This window comes from Molossus molossus, unplaced genomic scaffold (assembly GCF_014108415.1).
Source record: "Molossus molossus isolate mMolMol1 unplaced genomic scaffold, mMolMol1.p scaffold_m16_p_13, whole genome shotgun sequence".
Classification (NCBI taxonomy): domain Eukaryota; kingdom Metazoa; phylum Chordata; class Mammalia; order Chiroptera; family Molossidae; genus Molossus; species Molossus molossus.
In genome coordinates, this window is record NW_023425348.1 from 58,100,338 (window position 1) to 58,118,214 (window position 17,877).

General features: G+C 50.7%; 1 protein-coding gene across 2 annotated transcripts in view; it reads left to right on the forward strand.

The window, feature by feature from the left end:
• Nucleotides 1-17,877, forward strand: part of INSC (INSC spindle orientation adaptor protein) — a 119,014-nt gene that overhangs the window by 97,967 nt on the left and 3,170 nt on the right. For both annotated transcript variants that reach the window (XM_036259182.1, XM_036259183.1), the window contains 4 exons: nt 2,665-2,843; nt 11,430-11,496; nt 13,673-13,828; nt 15,255-15,331. In XM_036259182.1, the coding sequence (XP_036115075.1) occupies nt 2,665-2,843; nt 11,430-11,496; nt 13,673-13,828; nt 15,255-15,331 (479 nt within the window). The remainder of the gene's footprint in view (nt 1-2,664; nt 2,844-11,429; nt 11,497-13,672; nt 13,829-15,254; nt 15,332-17,877) is intronic.

Here is a 17,877-nt window from a genome sequence, read left to right on the forward strand (position 1 = left end):
ATCGCTCTGCCAGGCAGGACGCCAGGGCTCTGTTCTTCGGTGGGAAATAGCCCTCCACCTTCTTGCCATCCACTGGAAACATGTATAAATGAGTCACTGGAATCCTCAGTTTAATCTTCCTAACATATCTCAGGTGACTTGGACTGTAAGTTGTGCACCAAATAAATGTGCACCCAAGTTAAAAGGCACTTAGGCGGTGGTGTTCACTGCTGGGTCAGCAGCAGTAGTGATGGTGTTGGGATGAGGGTGGATGTTCAGACCCAGGAGAGGTCTGGAAGCAGAGAGGGCCCCTGAACCCTGGATGTAGGGAGGTGGCCTGGAAGGGGTTGGTGGTCCTCAGTGGTTCCCCCCAAAGCAGAGGATAGGGCAGTCCTTGGAAAAGGGGAATTACAGAGTTTTCAGTTCCTTGGCTTATCCATGGTCTCAACCGTGGGAGGCTAGATCAAGATTCTGGGTTGTTTAGTGAACACACCTGGGCTGTGGGGAGCAGGGACACCCAGAGGCTGACATCACCCCCTTGATAGAACTGAACTCCTGATCTACAGGAACATTACTGGGAAGGAGTCAAAGAGGCCTAGAGACAAGAGGTGTCCTGCAGTACAGAGAGGACAGGGCCTTTGGAGTCACTCAGCCTTACTTTTGATTCTAGGTTTCAGCAATAACAAAAAATCCTCAATTTCACAAATTTTGGAAAATCACATAGCATTTGAATGCTCAGTTCCTTCATCTATAAGATTGTGGTAAAAGCCCAGCTAGTGTGGCTCAGTGGTTGAGCGTTGACCCATGCACCAAGAGGTCGCCGGTTCAAGTCCTGGTCAGGGCACGTGCCCAGGTTGTGGGCCTGATCCCCAGTGGGGGGCATGCAGGAGGCGGCCAGTGGATGTTCTCTCTCATCGATGTTCTCTCTCATCGATGTTCTCTCTCATCGATGTTTCTCTCTCTCCCTCTCCCTCTCCCGTCTTCTCTCTAAAATCAGTAAGGAAAAACATTTAAAAGGCTTTACTTAAAAACACTTGTGTGTTGTGAGGATGAAATGACATAACGAGGCAAGCAGTGCAGCAGTGCCTGGTGCGGAGCAGACCTTGGGATGAACGGCGGCTGCGGCCGAGCTTCTCGGAGCCTCGGCGTCCACACCTGCACACGAGGCAACCATTTTCTACTTTAAGGTTGCTGAGAATTTCACCGAGAAGTGCCAGGCACAGTGCAGGGGTTCAACTAATGCTATTCTCTGTCCCTTTATAGGTAGGGACCAGGCCCTGGAAGGTGCCAGAAGGCTCCAGTTTCAATGTCAGAACCTAGAAGTACAGACTCTGTCTGGAAGCAAGAACCAGGGATCGGGATAAAACACAGTTCAGTCTGTTTCGAAACGTTATTTCTCTCCTGGGACCCTTTTCCTGAAGTGTGGCTCCTCTGCCTGTGTTTTCACAGAGGTGCTATCAGTAGGAGAGGGCCTGGGCCCAGGAAGCACCTTGATTGATGGTTAAACTGGAGCTGAGAGTCAGAAGTCAGATGCAGTGGGATGGGTGGGCAGCACCATGGACAGAGCCTTCCATGCCTTCTCCTAAGGCAGGGGTCCATTCCAGGTCAGGTGGAGCCCATGGGGGAATGTGTTGGGTGGTGGAGGAATACAGGGCTTGGGGAAGGTCCTCTGTCTCAGAGAACCACCATACTTATCAGTACTATCATAGATGGTTAAGTAGGAGAATCTAGTTAGGTCTGGGTTATGATCTCTAAGATCAGGGATAAAGAACCTCACATTCAGGGTCATGGTGTAGGGCTTATTCTGGGACCAAAAGGAAATACTGAAGCTCTGCTGATGGCAGCTGGTGAGGTAGAATCTTTATAATTTAACTTCAGCCTTTTTCTCAAGGCAAATGCAGCAACAGTCTAGTGGACATTACTGGAGGTGTAAATGGACTAGGAGCTCTTTCCTGCCTCAGGGCCTCTGTACATGCTGTTCCTTTAGCCAAATATTCTCATGATTGCCGCATTTTCCCCTTAAGGGCTAAGATGTCACATTCTCTTAAAACTCTCACCTGAGAATATGGTTTTATTGATTTTAGAGAGAGGAAGAAAGAGAGAAACATTGATCAGTTGCCTCCCACACATGCCCTAACCAGTGCTTGAACCCACAATCTGGGTATGTGACCTGACCAGGAATTGAACCCATGACCTTTCAGTGCATGGGATGACACTCCAACCAACGGAGACTCTGGCCAGGGCAGCTGTCACGTTCTTAAGGAGACCTTCCTGTGGACCCCATTGGGCTTCTAGTTCTTCTCTGTCTTAGCATTTGTTTATTTTCTCTCTCACATTTATTAGAATTTACTAGGATGTGAACTGCAGAAGGACAGAGACCTGATCTGCTTGGTTCACCTCATCTTCCCACAACACCGGCAGTACCTGGTACACAGTATTCACTCGGTAGTAAATGCTTGTTGGATGAAGACGTGAACAGGGGTCACATAGCAGGATTCCAATCCCAGCCCTGCCACTTACACGGACAGATACATTTCCCTCTTCAGTAACCACTCTCTTGGTCCGCAACGTGGGTGCTGTAACACTTGCCTACATTTTCTCCCAGAGCTATTGTGGGAACCAAACGAGAACACTGAAGGGAAAGCACTTTTCAGTGAAGCTATTTTCTCCCTCTTCGCCATCCAGAACTGTGCCAAGAGGCCTCGTCTGGGGAAGTCTTCCTGCTGGCCTCTGCGGCCCTTGCCAACATCACCTTCTTCGACACGATGGCCTGCGAGACGCTCCTGCAGCTGAACGCCATCCGCGTGCTCCTGGAAGCCTGCGGAGACAAGCAGAGAGTGGACACGCCCTACACCCGGGACCAGGTGAGAAGCGCGGGCACCAGGCGCAGAGCCCATCACCATGAAGACAGGGTCAGGCGGTCAGGGCGAGGCCCTGGGGGAGACAGCAGGGCCTGGCAGTCACCTCCGTAGGGAGGTGAAGGACAAAGTTTCAGCGTGCCTCCTTGCCAGCGGAGCACCTCCATGAGCCGACCTCCTCCCCTCTTCCCCGTCCCAACCACTACAGGCCTTTCCCCTCCGATCACACCCGCCCATCCCTGGAGTCTGAGACATCGTGGGAAGGTCGCCGGACCTCCTCTGAAAGTCTGGGTCCCACTCTTTTTGGCACCTGACACTGTATCCTGCAGTGAGATTTGTCTCTTCTCTGCCTCCATAAAAACGGGCTTGGTGCCCTGGCCAGTTTGGCTCATTGGTTAGATCATCAGCCCTCGGACCAAAGAGTCACGGGTTCAATTCCAGTCAAAGGCATGTACCTGGGTTTCAGTTTGGTCCCTGGTCCTGCTCGGGATAGTGTGGGAGGCAACCATTTGATGGGTCTCTCTCCCATCGATGTTTCTCTCTCTCCCTTTCTCCTTCCCCTCTATCTGAAGATAAATGGAAAAGTATCCTTGGGTGAAGATTTAAAAAAAATAAAATAAAATAAGCTTGGAGCAGAGCCCTGATTCTGGGCCTCAGCCCCTGTATCTGTCTCCGTGTTTTTGCAGATTTGAGCTCCATGTAAAGTTTTGTTGGGAAAAAAGGATTTTACTGCTTAATGTGTTAGAAAACACTAAATGAGGGAGTTTACAGGGCCTTGAGCTCAGAGGTTATGCTATTCTGTCCTGTCTCTCCTCTGCCAAAGTCAGCCTCCCGTGGCCCTACCGAAGGCTGGGGGTGCATCACGTGGGGTTCAGGTCTCTGTAATTCCACCAGGTGCCTGACTCTGAGTTAGACGATCTCTAACCCCCGACACCGCGCATCCCTGTCTGCACCGCAGCCTCCAGTTCCTGCCTCTTTCTTCCAGCCTCATGGCCCAGTAAAGCTGCCACAGCTGCTCACCCCAGCTCCTGCCTAGCAAGCCCTGCAAACCTTCCCTGGTGGCTCCAGGTCTCTGGAATGGCCCCCTTTCCTTGGAGGCCACACCTCACGATGCAGTGTTGACTTTTCTAAAGATACTCCGTCCTTCCTAGTTATTTCATGTCAGTCCCCTGTGCCCCCAGGGCACGGTCCATGTTTATATTCTCCCAGGATTTCTTAAAAAATTTTTTTTTCTTTATTGATTTTAGAGAGAGAGGAAGGAGAGGGAGAGAGAGATCGAAACATCAATGAGAGAGAACATCTACTGATCACCTCCTGCATGTGCCCACTGGGGGTTTGGCCCACAACCTGGGTATGTGCCCTGACCGGGAATCGAACTGGTGACCTCTTGGTGCATGGGGCACAGCAGCTGGGCTCCCAGGATTTCTTAAGGCCTCCGCCCAAAGCTGGCCCCATGGTGAAGGTCTATGAAGGCTTCTTTAGGGCATACAAAGGAAGAAGCAGGGTGGCACTTCTTTAGTTCTTTCTTTTCCTTAGAACCACCGACCACAGAAACTCACATTCAGAGAGAATTTTCTAGTACATAATCACTTGCCTGTGAGGGCTCTACTAATTCTGTGAGGCTGGTAATATTTGCTCCATTTTATAGATAAGAGTGTTGAGGCTCAAAAGGATGTCCTCCTAATCACAGGCTTGGCAAGTAGCAGCCAGCATTTATCCTGGCCTGGCAGACTTTGGGCTGTGCCCGGCACCTGCTGTCATCTTTGGAAATGAAGTGAACGTGGGGTAGCTGTGGAGTCAGAGAGACTGGGCATCGATTCTGGCCATTTGTCCATTGGGTGATTTGGGCGAGTCACAGCCTCTTGGGCGTTGGTGTTCTCGTCTATTAATTGGGACATGGATGTCTCCCTTGCAGGGTTATTGTGAAGGTGAGTGAGATAATATATGTGAAGAAACTGATACAATGCTTAGCCTTTCTAAGTCCTTAATAAATAATAAATAGTATTGTTTTTTAAACTTGATGCTCCAAGGAAGACTATGAATAATGAATTATACCAAGTCCTCAACTTGGCATGCGTGTATGGTTCCTGACTTCTTTTCCAGTCAAACCTCTCACTTCTCAGAGCTGGACAAGCTCCCTGCAGGAGCGAGGTGTGATAGTGCAGACAGATAAAGAGGGAAGGCCCACCGGCTGGCCAGGGGGCTGCTCGGTTTCTGCGGGGACATGTGCAGTGTCCACTGACGTCCCCCTTGGCTGCGGGGAATGAGGCTGGAGAGCCCCCCTGTGTGATGTGCCTGCTCTTTCTCTTCAGTTCGTCAGCTGGACACCTCCAGCCTCTGGGTCTCTCATCTACCTGACAAAGTAATTAGGTCCCTTTACCTTCAAGTGCCCCTCTGTGGCCAACTCTGGTCATTTCATGTAAAACAATCAGAACAGGAATTTGAGGGTCAGATGACCTGGGTTCAAAGCTCCTCTGCTATGATAATCATATAACTTTAGACATTTCCCTCCAAGCCTCCCTTTCTCATCTGTAGATGTGGCTGAATAAAATCTACTTCACAAAGTTAAAATAAGAATTAAAGAAATGAATGAATATAAACTCTTGGCACACATTTCTGGCACAAAGAAACCATTAAATAAATGGAAGCTCCTACCAATGTTATTATTACTGTTGGCCCTTGAATGTGGCACACAGCCCTGAGTGGGGCACCTCCGGAGTGGAATTTTCTCACCTGTAAAATGGGCACAATCTCTTCCAGCTCAGACATCCCCCATGCTCTGGGCAGAGACCCTGTTTCATCACGAGGAGTGGCTGGCTCCTCTTGAAAGCTCATTGATTCCTGGGCAGGAGGAGGGCCAGGGTGGGAGAGCATGTGGTCAAGTTCTATGCAGATGGCCCCTCTTTCTGAATCTGCTGTCAGTTTTTCTGCCTCACCCCCCACCCACCCTATCCCCTCCATTTCATCTTCCCCATCTTCCTTCTTCCCCTTTCCCCCCACCCTTCCAGTCCGAGCCAGACACGGCTCCCTCGGTCCTCAGGGTGGCTTCACCTTCTGCTCTGACTCAGAACAGCCACTTAGCTAGTGAGAGTGCACCCATTAAAGAAACAAATGGCTCTTTCCCGTGGCAGCGGGAGGATTAAGGTGATCAGAGAGCTCTGTGTAATGAAGACAAAGAAGATGAATTAGACTCCGAAGTGCTCGCCGCCCCCTGAAACACTTAGGAGATTAAATGCCCGTGAGGTTTCCGGTAATGCATCTGCCAGTGACGCCAACGCTGTGTGGAGCCTCTGGGTCTTGGATCCACGCTCGGTCCACCTCCACGTGGACGTCTCGATGAGAGCCTCTCCATCATCTGAGCGAGCGGAGTCCACGTCCTCTGGGCAACAGAAGCCTCGACGGCCGTGCCTGCCCTGTACCCACCCTTGGCGTGTGGACAGGGCTGAGAGCAGCGATGAGTCTGGTGCTTCCTCCCCCTCTGCTAATCTAGGGGGGCCATTATGGTCAGGCATCTGGAAGACCTCCCTGCAACAGTCCATCTGTGTGGCCTGCATTTTAACCCCCAGGAGGTATTTTCTAGGGGTCGTGCTGCCCAGGGAGTCCAGCCACAGGTGTGACACGGGCCATGGGAAGGCTCTGGCTCACCGCTGCCCTGCCTGTCCAGCAGTGATAACCTAGGTGGGAGACCCTGTTATCTAGCCCACGACAGAGACTTCCCCTGAGCAGGACCTCGGGTGGCCTTCCGAAGTTAATCGCTTTCATAGAGGTGGCGGGTACACACCTCCCAGAAACACACGTCATCTGCTTGGCAGTTTAATGTCTGGATTTTGCAGCATTTCTGAGACCTCACTGTGACTGCCGTTATCAGGAGCCTTTTATCAGAAATGCCAATTGCTAGGGATCATCATTTTGACTCATGTTGAAGAAGACCTCCATAGTCTATAAAGTCCTGTCATATTCATATATGACATAATAGAAATAGCACAGACTTTGGGTTCAGACAGACCCGCCTCTGCCATTTCCTAGCTGTGTGACCTTAGATAAATCACCTGAGCGCTCTGTCACCCTTGCCTCATCTGGGTAGTGGGGATGATGCTTTTCTTCCTCCCGTGTCATTATTATGGTCAGATGGCATACTGCTCATAAAGTGGTTAGCGCCAGAGTGGATGCTCAAACGTGAGCAGGGCAGGGGTCTGTGATAGAAACAGGAGCTGGGATGGGTCTGAGCGAGGGAAGGTCAGCTTTGGAGCAGGAAGGTAGGGCCAGGAAACGTGGGTAATGTGGTGCTGAGTGTCTGCTGGTAGGAGGCAATGTGTGGTTTCAGTCTGTGCGTGGGTGTGTGTGTATGATAAAGACTATACGCCACTTAAAATACTGGACACAGTGGATTCGAAGAGACCACACCCTTCTTCTCTCAGACCCCTCCATCCTTCAGACCAATGTCCCTGTCTTGATCCCCTCTGCTCTCTGGTGGAGGAAGTGGTGTGGAGGAAGGAGCAGGACAGAGAGGAACAGTGGGCTTTTCCCTGGAGGGTGGAAGGGATTTTGCTGGCTGGTCTCAGAGCGGCAGTTGACATTACTTGATGTAGCTTTTAGAGAGTTAACACAGTGATAACAGAAATCTAAATATTCCATCTAGCAATTAAAGAGTCATTCTAATTACAGCCATATGAACTATCGGCCTTTTTGTCCTCATTACTGCACAGCATAAAAGCAATCATAGCTTTTTGCTAAAGGCGTGTCAGAGATTCTGTGTTGTAAGTTCTGTTAGATCAGAGCACCTGCCTCTGGGCATCCTGGGTAATCCTCACTTGTTTTGATGTGGTACGGTCTTCAGTGTTAGTTTACGAAAGGGACAGAGGCACATCCGTGTGTGATCACGGGCAGACATCGGTAAGGATGAGACAGGTGTTCCCGGACCTGCCCTGGGCCAGCTCAGAGCAAACCTTTCCCTCCGCGTGTGTGCTGACGTCAAAAGGCTTTGCCAACCTCCTTCTTGCCACGCAGGGCCACGGGAGGTCCCCTGCTATTCTGGTTCAGTTTAATCCTCACCTCAATTTTCCTAAGGTGGTCAGTCAGTCTCTGGGATGCCAAGGGGAAAACGATTTCAAAATGTGGCGGAGAGTCATGAGCACAAAGTTTGCTGGGTTCTCCGCTGGGCAGGGCTCGTCCGCCCTGGGACCTTGCCTCCTTGGGAGTGATCTCACATCCGCAGAACACGTGGCGGCACCGGGCACTGTGCTGGTTCGTACTCCCGGACACCGTCGTTCAGGGACTGGGTACTGGCAGGTCATTCCGCTCAGGCACGTTATACTCATCTGGTTTAATGAATCTGCTGGGTGCTTAACAAAACGGTAACTCATGTAATGCTCGCAACCGTCTTATCAATGATCTCGTACTGAGCAAATAATGCAACCCCCAGAGATGTCCACCTCCTAATCCCCCAGTCTGTGAATAAGATACTTTACATGGCCAAAGGGACTCTGCAGATGTGATTACATTAAGGATCTTGATACAGGAACAGTATCCTGGACTGTCCCTATGGGTCCAGTGTAACTGTAAGTGTTTTTTTATTTATTTATTTATTTTTTATTTTTATCCTCACCCGAGGACATTTTTCCATTTTTTGTTCAGATAGAGAGGGAGAGAGAGAGAGAGAGAAACATCGACGTGAAGGGACACATCGAGTGGCTGCCACCCGCACGACCAACCAGGGCCGGGGACAAACTGCAACCGAGGTACATGCCCTTAGCGGGAACCGAACCCGGATCTCTCCGGACCGCAGGCCGACGCTCTAACCGCTGAGCCAAACCGGCCAGGGCTGTAAGGGTTCTTGTAAGAAGGAGCGGGAGGATGGGAGCCAGGGACTGAGCCATGACTGAGGAAGCAGAGGGCAGAGCGATGTGGTCCCGGAAGCCGAGGAATGCACGCAGCCTCTGGGGCCCAGAAAAGACAAGGACGGACATCGTCCCCTAGAGCCTCCAGAAGGAACGCAGCTCCGTCCAGTCCACCCCTTTAGTTTCCCTCCACTTCTGACCTCAGAACTGCGGGATAAATGGTGTTGTTGTAAGTCACTAACTTAGTGGTAATTCGTTACAGCAGCAATAGAATCTAATCCACCTTCACTTACCAAGGCACAGAGGTTAAGTGAGGCGGCCAAGACCTCACGAACAGTGAGCGACAGAGCCAGGATTGGAACCAGGCCGAGGGTGTGCTTAGCCGCTGTGCTCCATGCTCTCCCGGGCTGCTCTGGAGGCTGGTGTCTTCTCCATTTGCCGAAAAGCTGCCCCGGAAACAGTATCTTTTCGCTCAGGAGGAACAGAGCTTCTCTGAAAATCATCAGACAGGGTCGAATGAGCCTGGGCCAGGGGAAAGCCATCTGCCTGGCGCCCGCGCTGTGTCCCCTGGCCATCCTGTGCCCAGTGAGATAAACCAGTTGTCCCTGAAATCCCAGCCCTGGGCTTGGCGGTGAGAGGAAACTGATCCCCTTTCCAGCTACATCGCGATGCACGTGAGGATGTTTCAGACAGGAGACTCGAAACGGGGCCTAATTGGCATTTATTCAAATTGTGCTTAATTGAATCCTTCATCTGCACCTCAGAAAACCACATGGGGTGCACGCTCTGTAAAGAGGAAGTAATTTTCATTAACGGGATTTAAATTAGTCTGACACAAAGACTTACCTGTGTCTGTGACACAGCTAATGATCCCCATGCAATGAACCTGGCGCTGCAGACAAAGGTTGCTTTTTCTTTTTTTTACATTTTGTCCTCCCTCCCTCCCTCACTTCCTCCTTTCTTCCCTCCCTCCCTCATTTCCTCCTTCCCCCCCTCCCTCCCTTCCCTTGGGGTCTGTATGTCAAACACATGTCTATTCAGAGGGCTGGCTGGCGATGGTGGGGGTGCAGGGCCCTGTGCTGTGGGAGCAGAGGTCACGCCCCTGCTGGGCCCACAGCTCAGGAAAAGCCAAATGCACGGACCCTGACTCGGACTTGGCCTTGCGTCTCCTTCCTCAGAAGACTGCACTCTGCCTCTCGGGGACCCTTCCACTTTTAACTCCATCTTCAACCCATGTTTTTCCTCCAACTCCGTCCACTCAGCCCACAAGCACTCACAATTTAAGGGGGGGGGGGCTTCCAAGGACTAACCCTCCTTTGGTCTCATTATCTTTCTAAAATGCAAAGCTTGTCACTCCCTCCCTAACACATCTGGTGGGGCAGACTTGCCTTGGGGGATTCTCCTGTCTCTCCCCTGGCTACCCACCCCGGTAGCCATGCTTACCCAGCGGGCCCCTGCCCAGGTCTGAGCTGGAAGGGCATGCACACAGCAGCCTGCCATGTGTCCCGTTTCCACATCCGTTTGGTGGGGAAGTGGGGAGATAGACACTCTTTTAATATGGCAAACTTTCTTCTTCCCATTGAAAAGAGATTTGTGACGTGCATTTGTTATCCAGCGTAATATGCCAATATTGAACCAATTAAACTCTTGCTAACACTCTTTCTTGGTAAATGTCACATGCCTATCCAGTAATTATCCAGATTCAGAATCTAAGCTGCCTAAACTGCCCTCTGCCCCCTCAGAGGTTACACTGTGCCTCAAGCTTTGGAGGGGTCTTTCGACAGAGACAGGCCTGCACCAACCAGAAGAGTTACTTCATTTTATTTTATTACTTACTGTAATTGCCACGTGAGAGTGTTGTCTGTTTCCATGGAAGCGGTTGGATAGTCATTTTGCTCTTTATGTCAGGAGCAGTGTCCTGGGTGGTACCTGGGTAAACAGGTGCCAGGTTTTCAACGTTTTCCAGTGGTATTTTGGCACACTGTACAGTTTGGGGTTCTGCAGTGGGTCCCTGGGTGGTCCATTCCTTAATGCAGTTTTGCGTTGTGAGTTCTCTCTGCCGCCTTGACCAGGCCGGGGGTGGGGATGGGGTGGGTTGCTGCTGCCCGGCCCGTGAGGTTGTAGCCACGGCTCACTGTCCACCTGGCATCAGCATCCCTTTACCGTAGGCAGAGCCCTGCAGCCATGGCCAACAAGCAAGGCCTGCAGGCCACAGACTTGTAAAGTACAGCTGAGCACAAACTTTCTCATCAGGTTCCACATGATACCTGATACTGGGGGTGTAATGCTGCCCTCCTATCCCACTCATGTCCTCTAACCTGACCTTCGTCTCTGTTCATTTCAGGTTGAACGTAAGTGGGGTTTGATATCAGGACAAAATGGAGGGACGCAATCCAGGGCGGGGCCTAGCCAGGAACCTGCCAGTTCTGTCTGCATTTTAGGGCCCGGGACCAGGAGGACCCTGTGGGAAGAGGGGAGCCCCATCTTCATTCAGGTGACATTGTCCTTTCCAGTGGAGTCCTGGGTTCCAGTCCAGGGCTACATGCTGATGGATGGGCATCAAGTCACTGGAGAAACACATTTGTGTGGCAGGAGCCTAGAGGAGAAAAGAAAATACAAGGGAAGGAGGGGCCCGGTGTACAGTAAGGAGGCACAGGCTGAAAGAAAGCTGTGTAGCTCTTGGCTCAACCATCTGGAGAGACGCCTTTTGGCTCCAGTGTGCCCACTTTCTTAGCTTCTCGATTCTCTCTTGCAGATTGTGACGATCTTGGCAAACATGTCTGTCCTGGAGCAGTGCGCCTCTGATATCATTCAGGAGAATGGTATGTCTTCTCGCAGTGTGCATGGAGTATGGGTTATGTGGCCAAACAGAACCGTGTGCGTTTGTGTTTATGTGAAGGTCTGCGTGGAGGCAGGTACATGTGTGCGCGTCGGTCTCCACCATTGCATGAGCATGTATATGTGTGCGTATGGGTGCAGCTGGGCCAATGTGTAAATGTTGGCTTGCCTTCCTGGGGCTTCCATGGTAGCAGGACACAGTGAACAAGGGGACAGAGAAGGGCAAAGGCGGTAGTGCCCTTCAGAAGGTAAAGCAGGGAAGGGGTCAGGCAGACCCAAGGTAGGAGGGTGGCAGTTGCCATTTTCACTAGGTTGGTAAAGAGAAGACAGAGATTTCATGATGACCCAAGAAGTAGAAATGTATTTCTATAAGAGGAGGCATTCCAATGTTAAATCATTCCGATCCGATTTGGTTCTCGCCTCAGTAGAAAGCTGACGAGCCCGAGGCGTGAGCGAGCAGGTCAGGGCAAGCGGATCCCTTGCCCGCTCCCCTGAGAGCATCTCGTCAATACTTTCTCTGCTGCTCCCACACATTGATGCCCCCAGTTCATGTCTCCCCAGGCCATAACATTCATATCATAGGGCATTGATAGCCATATCCTTGTCTTAGGGACAGGTGGGCACACGGAGCCTGAAGACCAGTTCTGTTCAGTGGCACGGCAGAGGGTGTGGGGGAGAAGCACCTTTCCCCAAGGGTTGAGTATGTGGTGGTAAAGTTAGGGGCCAAGAAAGGCAGGACCTTCAGAGTCCCTTGTGCCCACAGGAGGGAGAAATGGGGTACTTACAAAGCTCACCAGAGAGAGAAATGGCCCCTCCATAGGACTGAATAGTCTTAGGGTTCATAACTAAGGGACGCACGGCCCCTGTGCCTGGGGATCTAGGAGAGTTAGAAATTGCATCTGGTTCAAGTAGGGTTCAGAGGTGCAGGTGTCCAAGGCACTGGACTGGAATTGACTCCTGTGTGGACTTGGGAAGTCACTTCCTCTCTCTAGACCTCAGGTGCTCATCTGTGAAGTGGGGGAGAGGGAGGGCTTGGACTGGAAGAACTCTGAGGGCCCTTGGTCCGTGGTCTAAGTCAGAGGTTACAAACTTAGATGCCTACAGACCCAGACGTAGTATAAAAGGGCGATGAGGGCTCAGCAGGGCCTGGATCAATCTCATTTAAAGGAGCAAGCTTCTCGTAAGTTTCAACAAATTGTCCTGAAGTAGTGTGGACCCAGTGTTGTCAGATGAGGAGGTAATTTTTTAGAAGGTGGAAATCTCCCAATGTTCATATTACCCAAGATTTAATAACAATATTAGATACTGTGTGGAGCAACAAAACAAAATACATCTGTGGTCCATGTCTGGTTTAAGTTTCCAAACTCCTAGTACCACTGGGTACAGGAAAGGGGAGTGGGGACTGGGGTGCACCTTCCGCAGCAGGTGGCATTTCACTACCACCTGCAGAGGGGAACCGTTAGATAGAGAGTGGGAGGGAACAGGACATTCTCTGCGGGAAGAATTGGGTGGGCAAAGGCACGAGGTGGCGGTGGATGTGAGTGTGTGTTCGTAGGACAATCAGAAGGCAGGTCTGGTTTCAGGGGAGGGTGGGAAGGCTTCTCAGCCAGCCAAATTGAGGCTTCCTCCAGTGTTTAAATCACTTCTAAAAACATTTGATTTACTGCCGATCCAGCCTTGGTTTAGGTTAACTCCCCCCAGGGAGCCCCAACATCCGCGGACCTGACTTGGATGGGTGATGGGGAATAGCCAGCTTATCTGAGTTCTGATAGCGGCTCCCCAGACCCTAACTGCATGACCCTGAGAAGATCCTTCACCTCTCTGAACTGTACCAGTTCGTGAGGCTATTGGGAGCTCTTAGGGGATCATGCATTAGCACAGTGCCAGGCATGCCATGAAAAAGCTCAGTCATAGCAATAAAACATAAAAAGGGGTGTCCTCCAGATGTCCCTTCCACGTATGGTGACTTGGTACATGGACTCAGAGACACCCAGGCAGAAGGAGTAGAAGAGGTGGCCTTGGCTAGCTTCTGTCCTGTGTTTGAGACCCGAAGTCATTCCGACAGCCTTTCCTCGAGCCCTGCAGCTCCCCATCCTGCTGGCCCCAAGGGGAAGTCTCCCCACTGGAATCGGTGCCAACTACTCACTGCCTCCTGCCCAGGGGTACAGCTTATCATGGGCATGCTGTCCGAGAAGCCAAGGTCTGGGACTCCTGCTGAGGTGGCGGCCTGCGAGCGAGTCCAGCAGAAGGCGGCCGTGACCCTGGCCCGTCTCAGCCGGGACCCAGACGTGGCTCGGGAGGCCGTGCGGTTGAGCTGTAAGTGGCGCTGGCTGTGGCCGGGGTGGAGTGGGGGTGCTTGGGGATGGAAGCAGCCTCAAGTTCATGGTGGTAACAGAGGACTCAGAGTGAGCCCCGCTCTCGGGGTGCTGGGAAATGCTGGGGTGGAGGCCCAGGGTGCAACCACTAGTCTAGCTTGTAATCTGGGGCTGCAGCAAGAGAGAGGAAGGGCCTAGAGAGGTTTTGGTTAGCTGGACAATGACTCACCCACAGACTTCCTGCTAATTAGAACTCCATTCTTTTATTTACTCATTTATTTCGCTCACTCATTCGTCCACCCATTAATTCATCCTTTGGCTCATTCATTCCTTAGCACGTTGATTACATCACTTATTTACCATTAACTCATTTATTCATTCACTCATTCAATCACTTGTTTACCCAGCCAGTGTTTTCAGATACCCACTCTGTGCTAGCCTCTGTTCTGAGTGCTGGGCGTATAACGTCTGGAACATTGTCCCGACCACAGGGACTTACAGACCTAATGGGGTGGCGAGTGTGAACAGACGCGCATGCAATTGAACATCACAGAGCAATGCTCAGAGCACGTCTACGGCATGTTTGCTGCACCAGGGAAGTAGCCCACCTTCATCGAGCTGGGTCAAAGTGCATTTAGCAAGGAGGTGCCTTCCCTGTAGTTTAAGGAGCTATTCTGCAGTGAGGGCAGAGAAAGGGCTCTCCAGGGAGAGGCCTGAGAGTAAGCCTGGCAGTGTCACCTGTCGTCCAGGTACAGCAGGGATGGCAAGCGGTGACCTTGGGGCAGCAGAGGGTTCCAGCTCCATAACTTTACGCAGGATAAACAAACAGAATGTGTCTGCGCATCTTTTATCACTCTCTTATACTGAGGGTGGTGGTGTTTTTTGTAAGTTTGAAGAAAGTCCATTTTCAGTGAAAAGTAAAGTCATTTATTTAACCTTTCTTCTGTAAAGGGCTAGGCAACATGAACCTACTCCATGTGTAGTTTGCTGTAGTTTCAGTGACCATGTATTTTCGACTGATGGGTAATTGGGAAATACAAGGTATCGGCAGTTCCACTGATACAGATATACACGCTAAACTAACTCTGGTACAGTCAGAAGTGTCTCCACAGAAGTAGCTCTTTCAGAGAGGCCCGAGCCACCGTCGCTGCAGTTCTTCTAAGTTCAGTCCTGGCCAGTGGTCCGGCACTTAGGGGTCTGGGTTTGATGCTGCAGCTCATCCGGGCCCTGACAGGGTCTGTGCACACCTAGGGCAGCAGGTCCCACCACAAGCTCTCCAGCTGGGTTCCCTCTCCTTTCCCAGCCGGGTGGCAGGCTGACAGGGGCCCTGGGAGCCAGAGGCCCCACGCAGAGAGCCATGTGTGTGAGAGAGGGGTGCATCTCTGGTCCCCATCCAGGGCTTGAGCTTCTCCGTGTGTCTCACGCAGGTATGTCCCGCCTCATTGAGCTGTGCCGATCACCTTCCGAGAGGAACAGCAGCGATGCCGTGCTCGTGGCCTGCCTGGTAGGTTCTCAGTCCGCCCCCGTCTCTCTCCCTGGTCAGGACAGTGGGCTATGCCATGGTTGGCTTGCATGGCCATGAAACTTCTTGGGCTTCAATTTTTTTTTTTCTTTAAAATAGTGATAAGAGTAATACTGTTCACTTAGTTCATAAAATTGTGAAGAAAATTATATGAGGTCATATATGTAAAAGATGGGAGGCTGGGGAACCACACACTTTTAGGTTCTAGGGACTCTGAACAATGATCAGGACCAGAGTGGCCGGCGGTTGGACGCTAGATGGCGTTAGCGATGTCATGGGGCTTGAAGTACGTGGCAGCTGGAGTATGAAAGTCTCCTGCCTGTTTCAGACGGGACATCGTGAGGAAGCCTCCCTTCCTCCTCGCAAGGAAGCTGTGGCTTCCTTCTCTCCTTTGCAGAATAGGACAGGAGGCAACAGGATGGGACAGAGAATATTATTCGGCCAGCCTCTGGGATCTTCACCCTGAACCAAGTGCATCCTGGGAGGTCCCCACCCAAGGTCTCCAGACTGCTTGGGTTGCTCGTTAATTCATCCAGTAGCACCAGATGGGGACTGCATGCTTTGTCTCTGTACTTCTCCCTGCGGGGCTGGGGCAGATCCCAAAGGAGAGCAGCTTCCAGTAGGAAGCATGGAGGAGCAGGGAAGCCATTGGATAAATAGGCTGTTTAACTTCCAGGTCCTTGATGGGTCCTCAAAGAACACATGGGAAAAGTGATGGGTTCAGAGATCCTTCAGGCTGTTTCACAGTAAAGCCCCCTTCTCGCCCATCTTGTTGTAGTTGAGTTCACCTCATTTCTGGAAGCACCTGTGGGCACTGTGGTAGAAGCAGGGCGTTACTGTCAGACATCTGACTTGGTTTTGCCATTAATGAGCTGGGTAGGTCACTGAATGCTACAAATTTTATTCAATAAATATTTACTGAGTAATTATATCTATAATGTACTCATCTAAGCTAGGGGGATATAGCTGTGGAACAAAAGAAACAAAGACAAGTCTCCGCTTTCATGCGGCTTTTATTCTGGTACATGCAGAATAACCTTAACCTTTCTTGTGCCTTTGGTGATGGGGTGAAGTTTATGGACTCCTCTCAGACTAATGTTTTAAATGTATACAATAAAATATATAGATTAAAAAGGAAACCATTATATTAAAATAAGTATAGAGTATTTAAACATGTGGTATGTTAGAATATGTACTTTATTTTATTTTTTAAAAATCCTCATCTGAGGATATTTTTCCAGATATCTTCAGATAGAGTGGGAGGGTGAGAGAGAGGGAGAGAAAAACATCCATGTGAGAGAGACACATCAACCAGTTGTCTCCTGCATGACCCTGACCAGGGCCAGGGACTGAACCACAACCAAGGTACATGCTCTTGACCAGAATTGAACCCGAGACTCTTTGGTCCGTGGGCCGAACCGGCCAGAGCAGAATGTGTACTTTTTAATGAATAAATTAAATAAGATTGAGCAGCAAGTCTAACAAGCATTGTAACCTGACTGGCGTTGAGAGTCGATGATATCTGAAGCTACCTACCATGGTCATGAGATATGAAAGTATCTGAATTTCTTCTGGTGAACAAGTGTCAGGGATTGCTGGGGCTTCATGGTTTGCTGCTATATTCACAACTGAAGGAAAGGCTAAGTGTCAGTTAGAGTTTAGTGCATGTAAAGATATAATGTCTTTATTCAAGTTCACAGAGCTTCTTAATTCTGTCTGGTCTAGTGAGTCAAATGGAGAAGGTTAATACCTGGCAAACACATAACACTTGGCCCCAACTACCATTATCTTCACACCCTGGGCAGCTAGCAACTGTTTGACACTAACCAGGCCCCGAGGAAATGTTGGGAAACTATAATCTTCCCCTCAGATATGTGGGTTTGTTGTGATTCCTTTTTCATTTGTATCATTCGTTTGAAGAAGGGCACACAAAAAGGCTTGGCCACTATTTTCAATCTAGAGTACTTCCTAGTGGAAAAGGGGATTAACTTTCTCCTGGTGGATGAGTTGCTGGATCCCTAATTCACCCTCTGTCTGGCTACTGGGCTAATTTTCCTCAACAGTTTACAACCGTGGCACTTCCATGACCGGCACTTCCATGGTCCCCATTATCTACAGCCTACTGTCCATGTGGTCCAGCCCTTCACAGCTGGACTCTGACCCACCCTTAGGGTCTGCAGGCCTCCCTCTGCCTCCAGGCCCCGTCCTTCCAGCCAGGCCAGTGTGCTGTGAGCCACTCCAACACTGCCCTTGGCCTCTGTCCCAAGCACATGCCCTTTCTACAGCTCTGCCCGCACCTCCTTCAACGCTTAGATCACACGCTCAGAGATGGAGCACCCAGCATGCACCGGGGCCTGCCTGCTCAGCTGTTGTTTTCCCCAGTAGGAGGCAGGTTGTGTTACCCAGTGTTCTAGATGATATAAAGGGAAGCTCTTGGAATTCAAACACAGGCCTGCCTGATGCTTGAATTTTGACCAGACTGTCTTGTTTCTAGCCAGGCTGTCTCCCCCAAGTCTCATTGCCCTGTT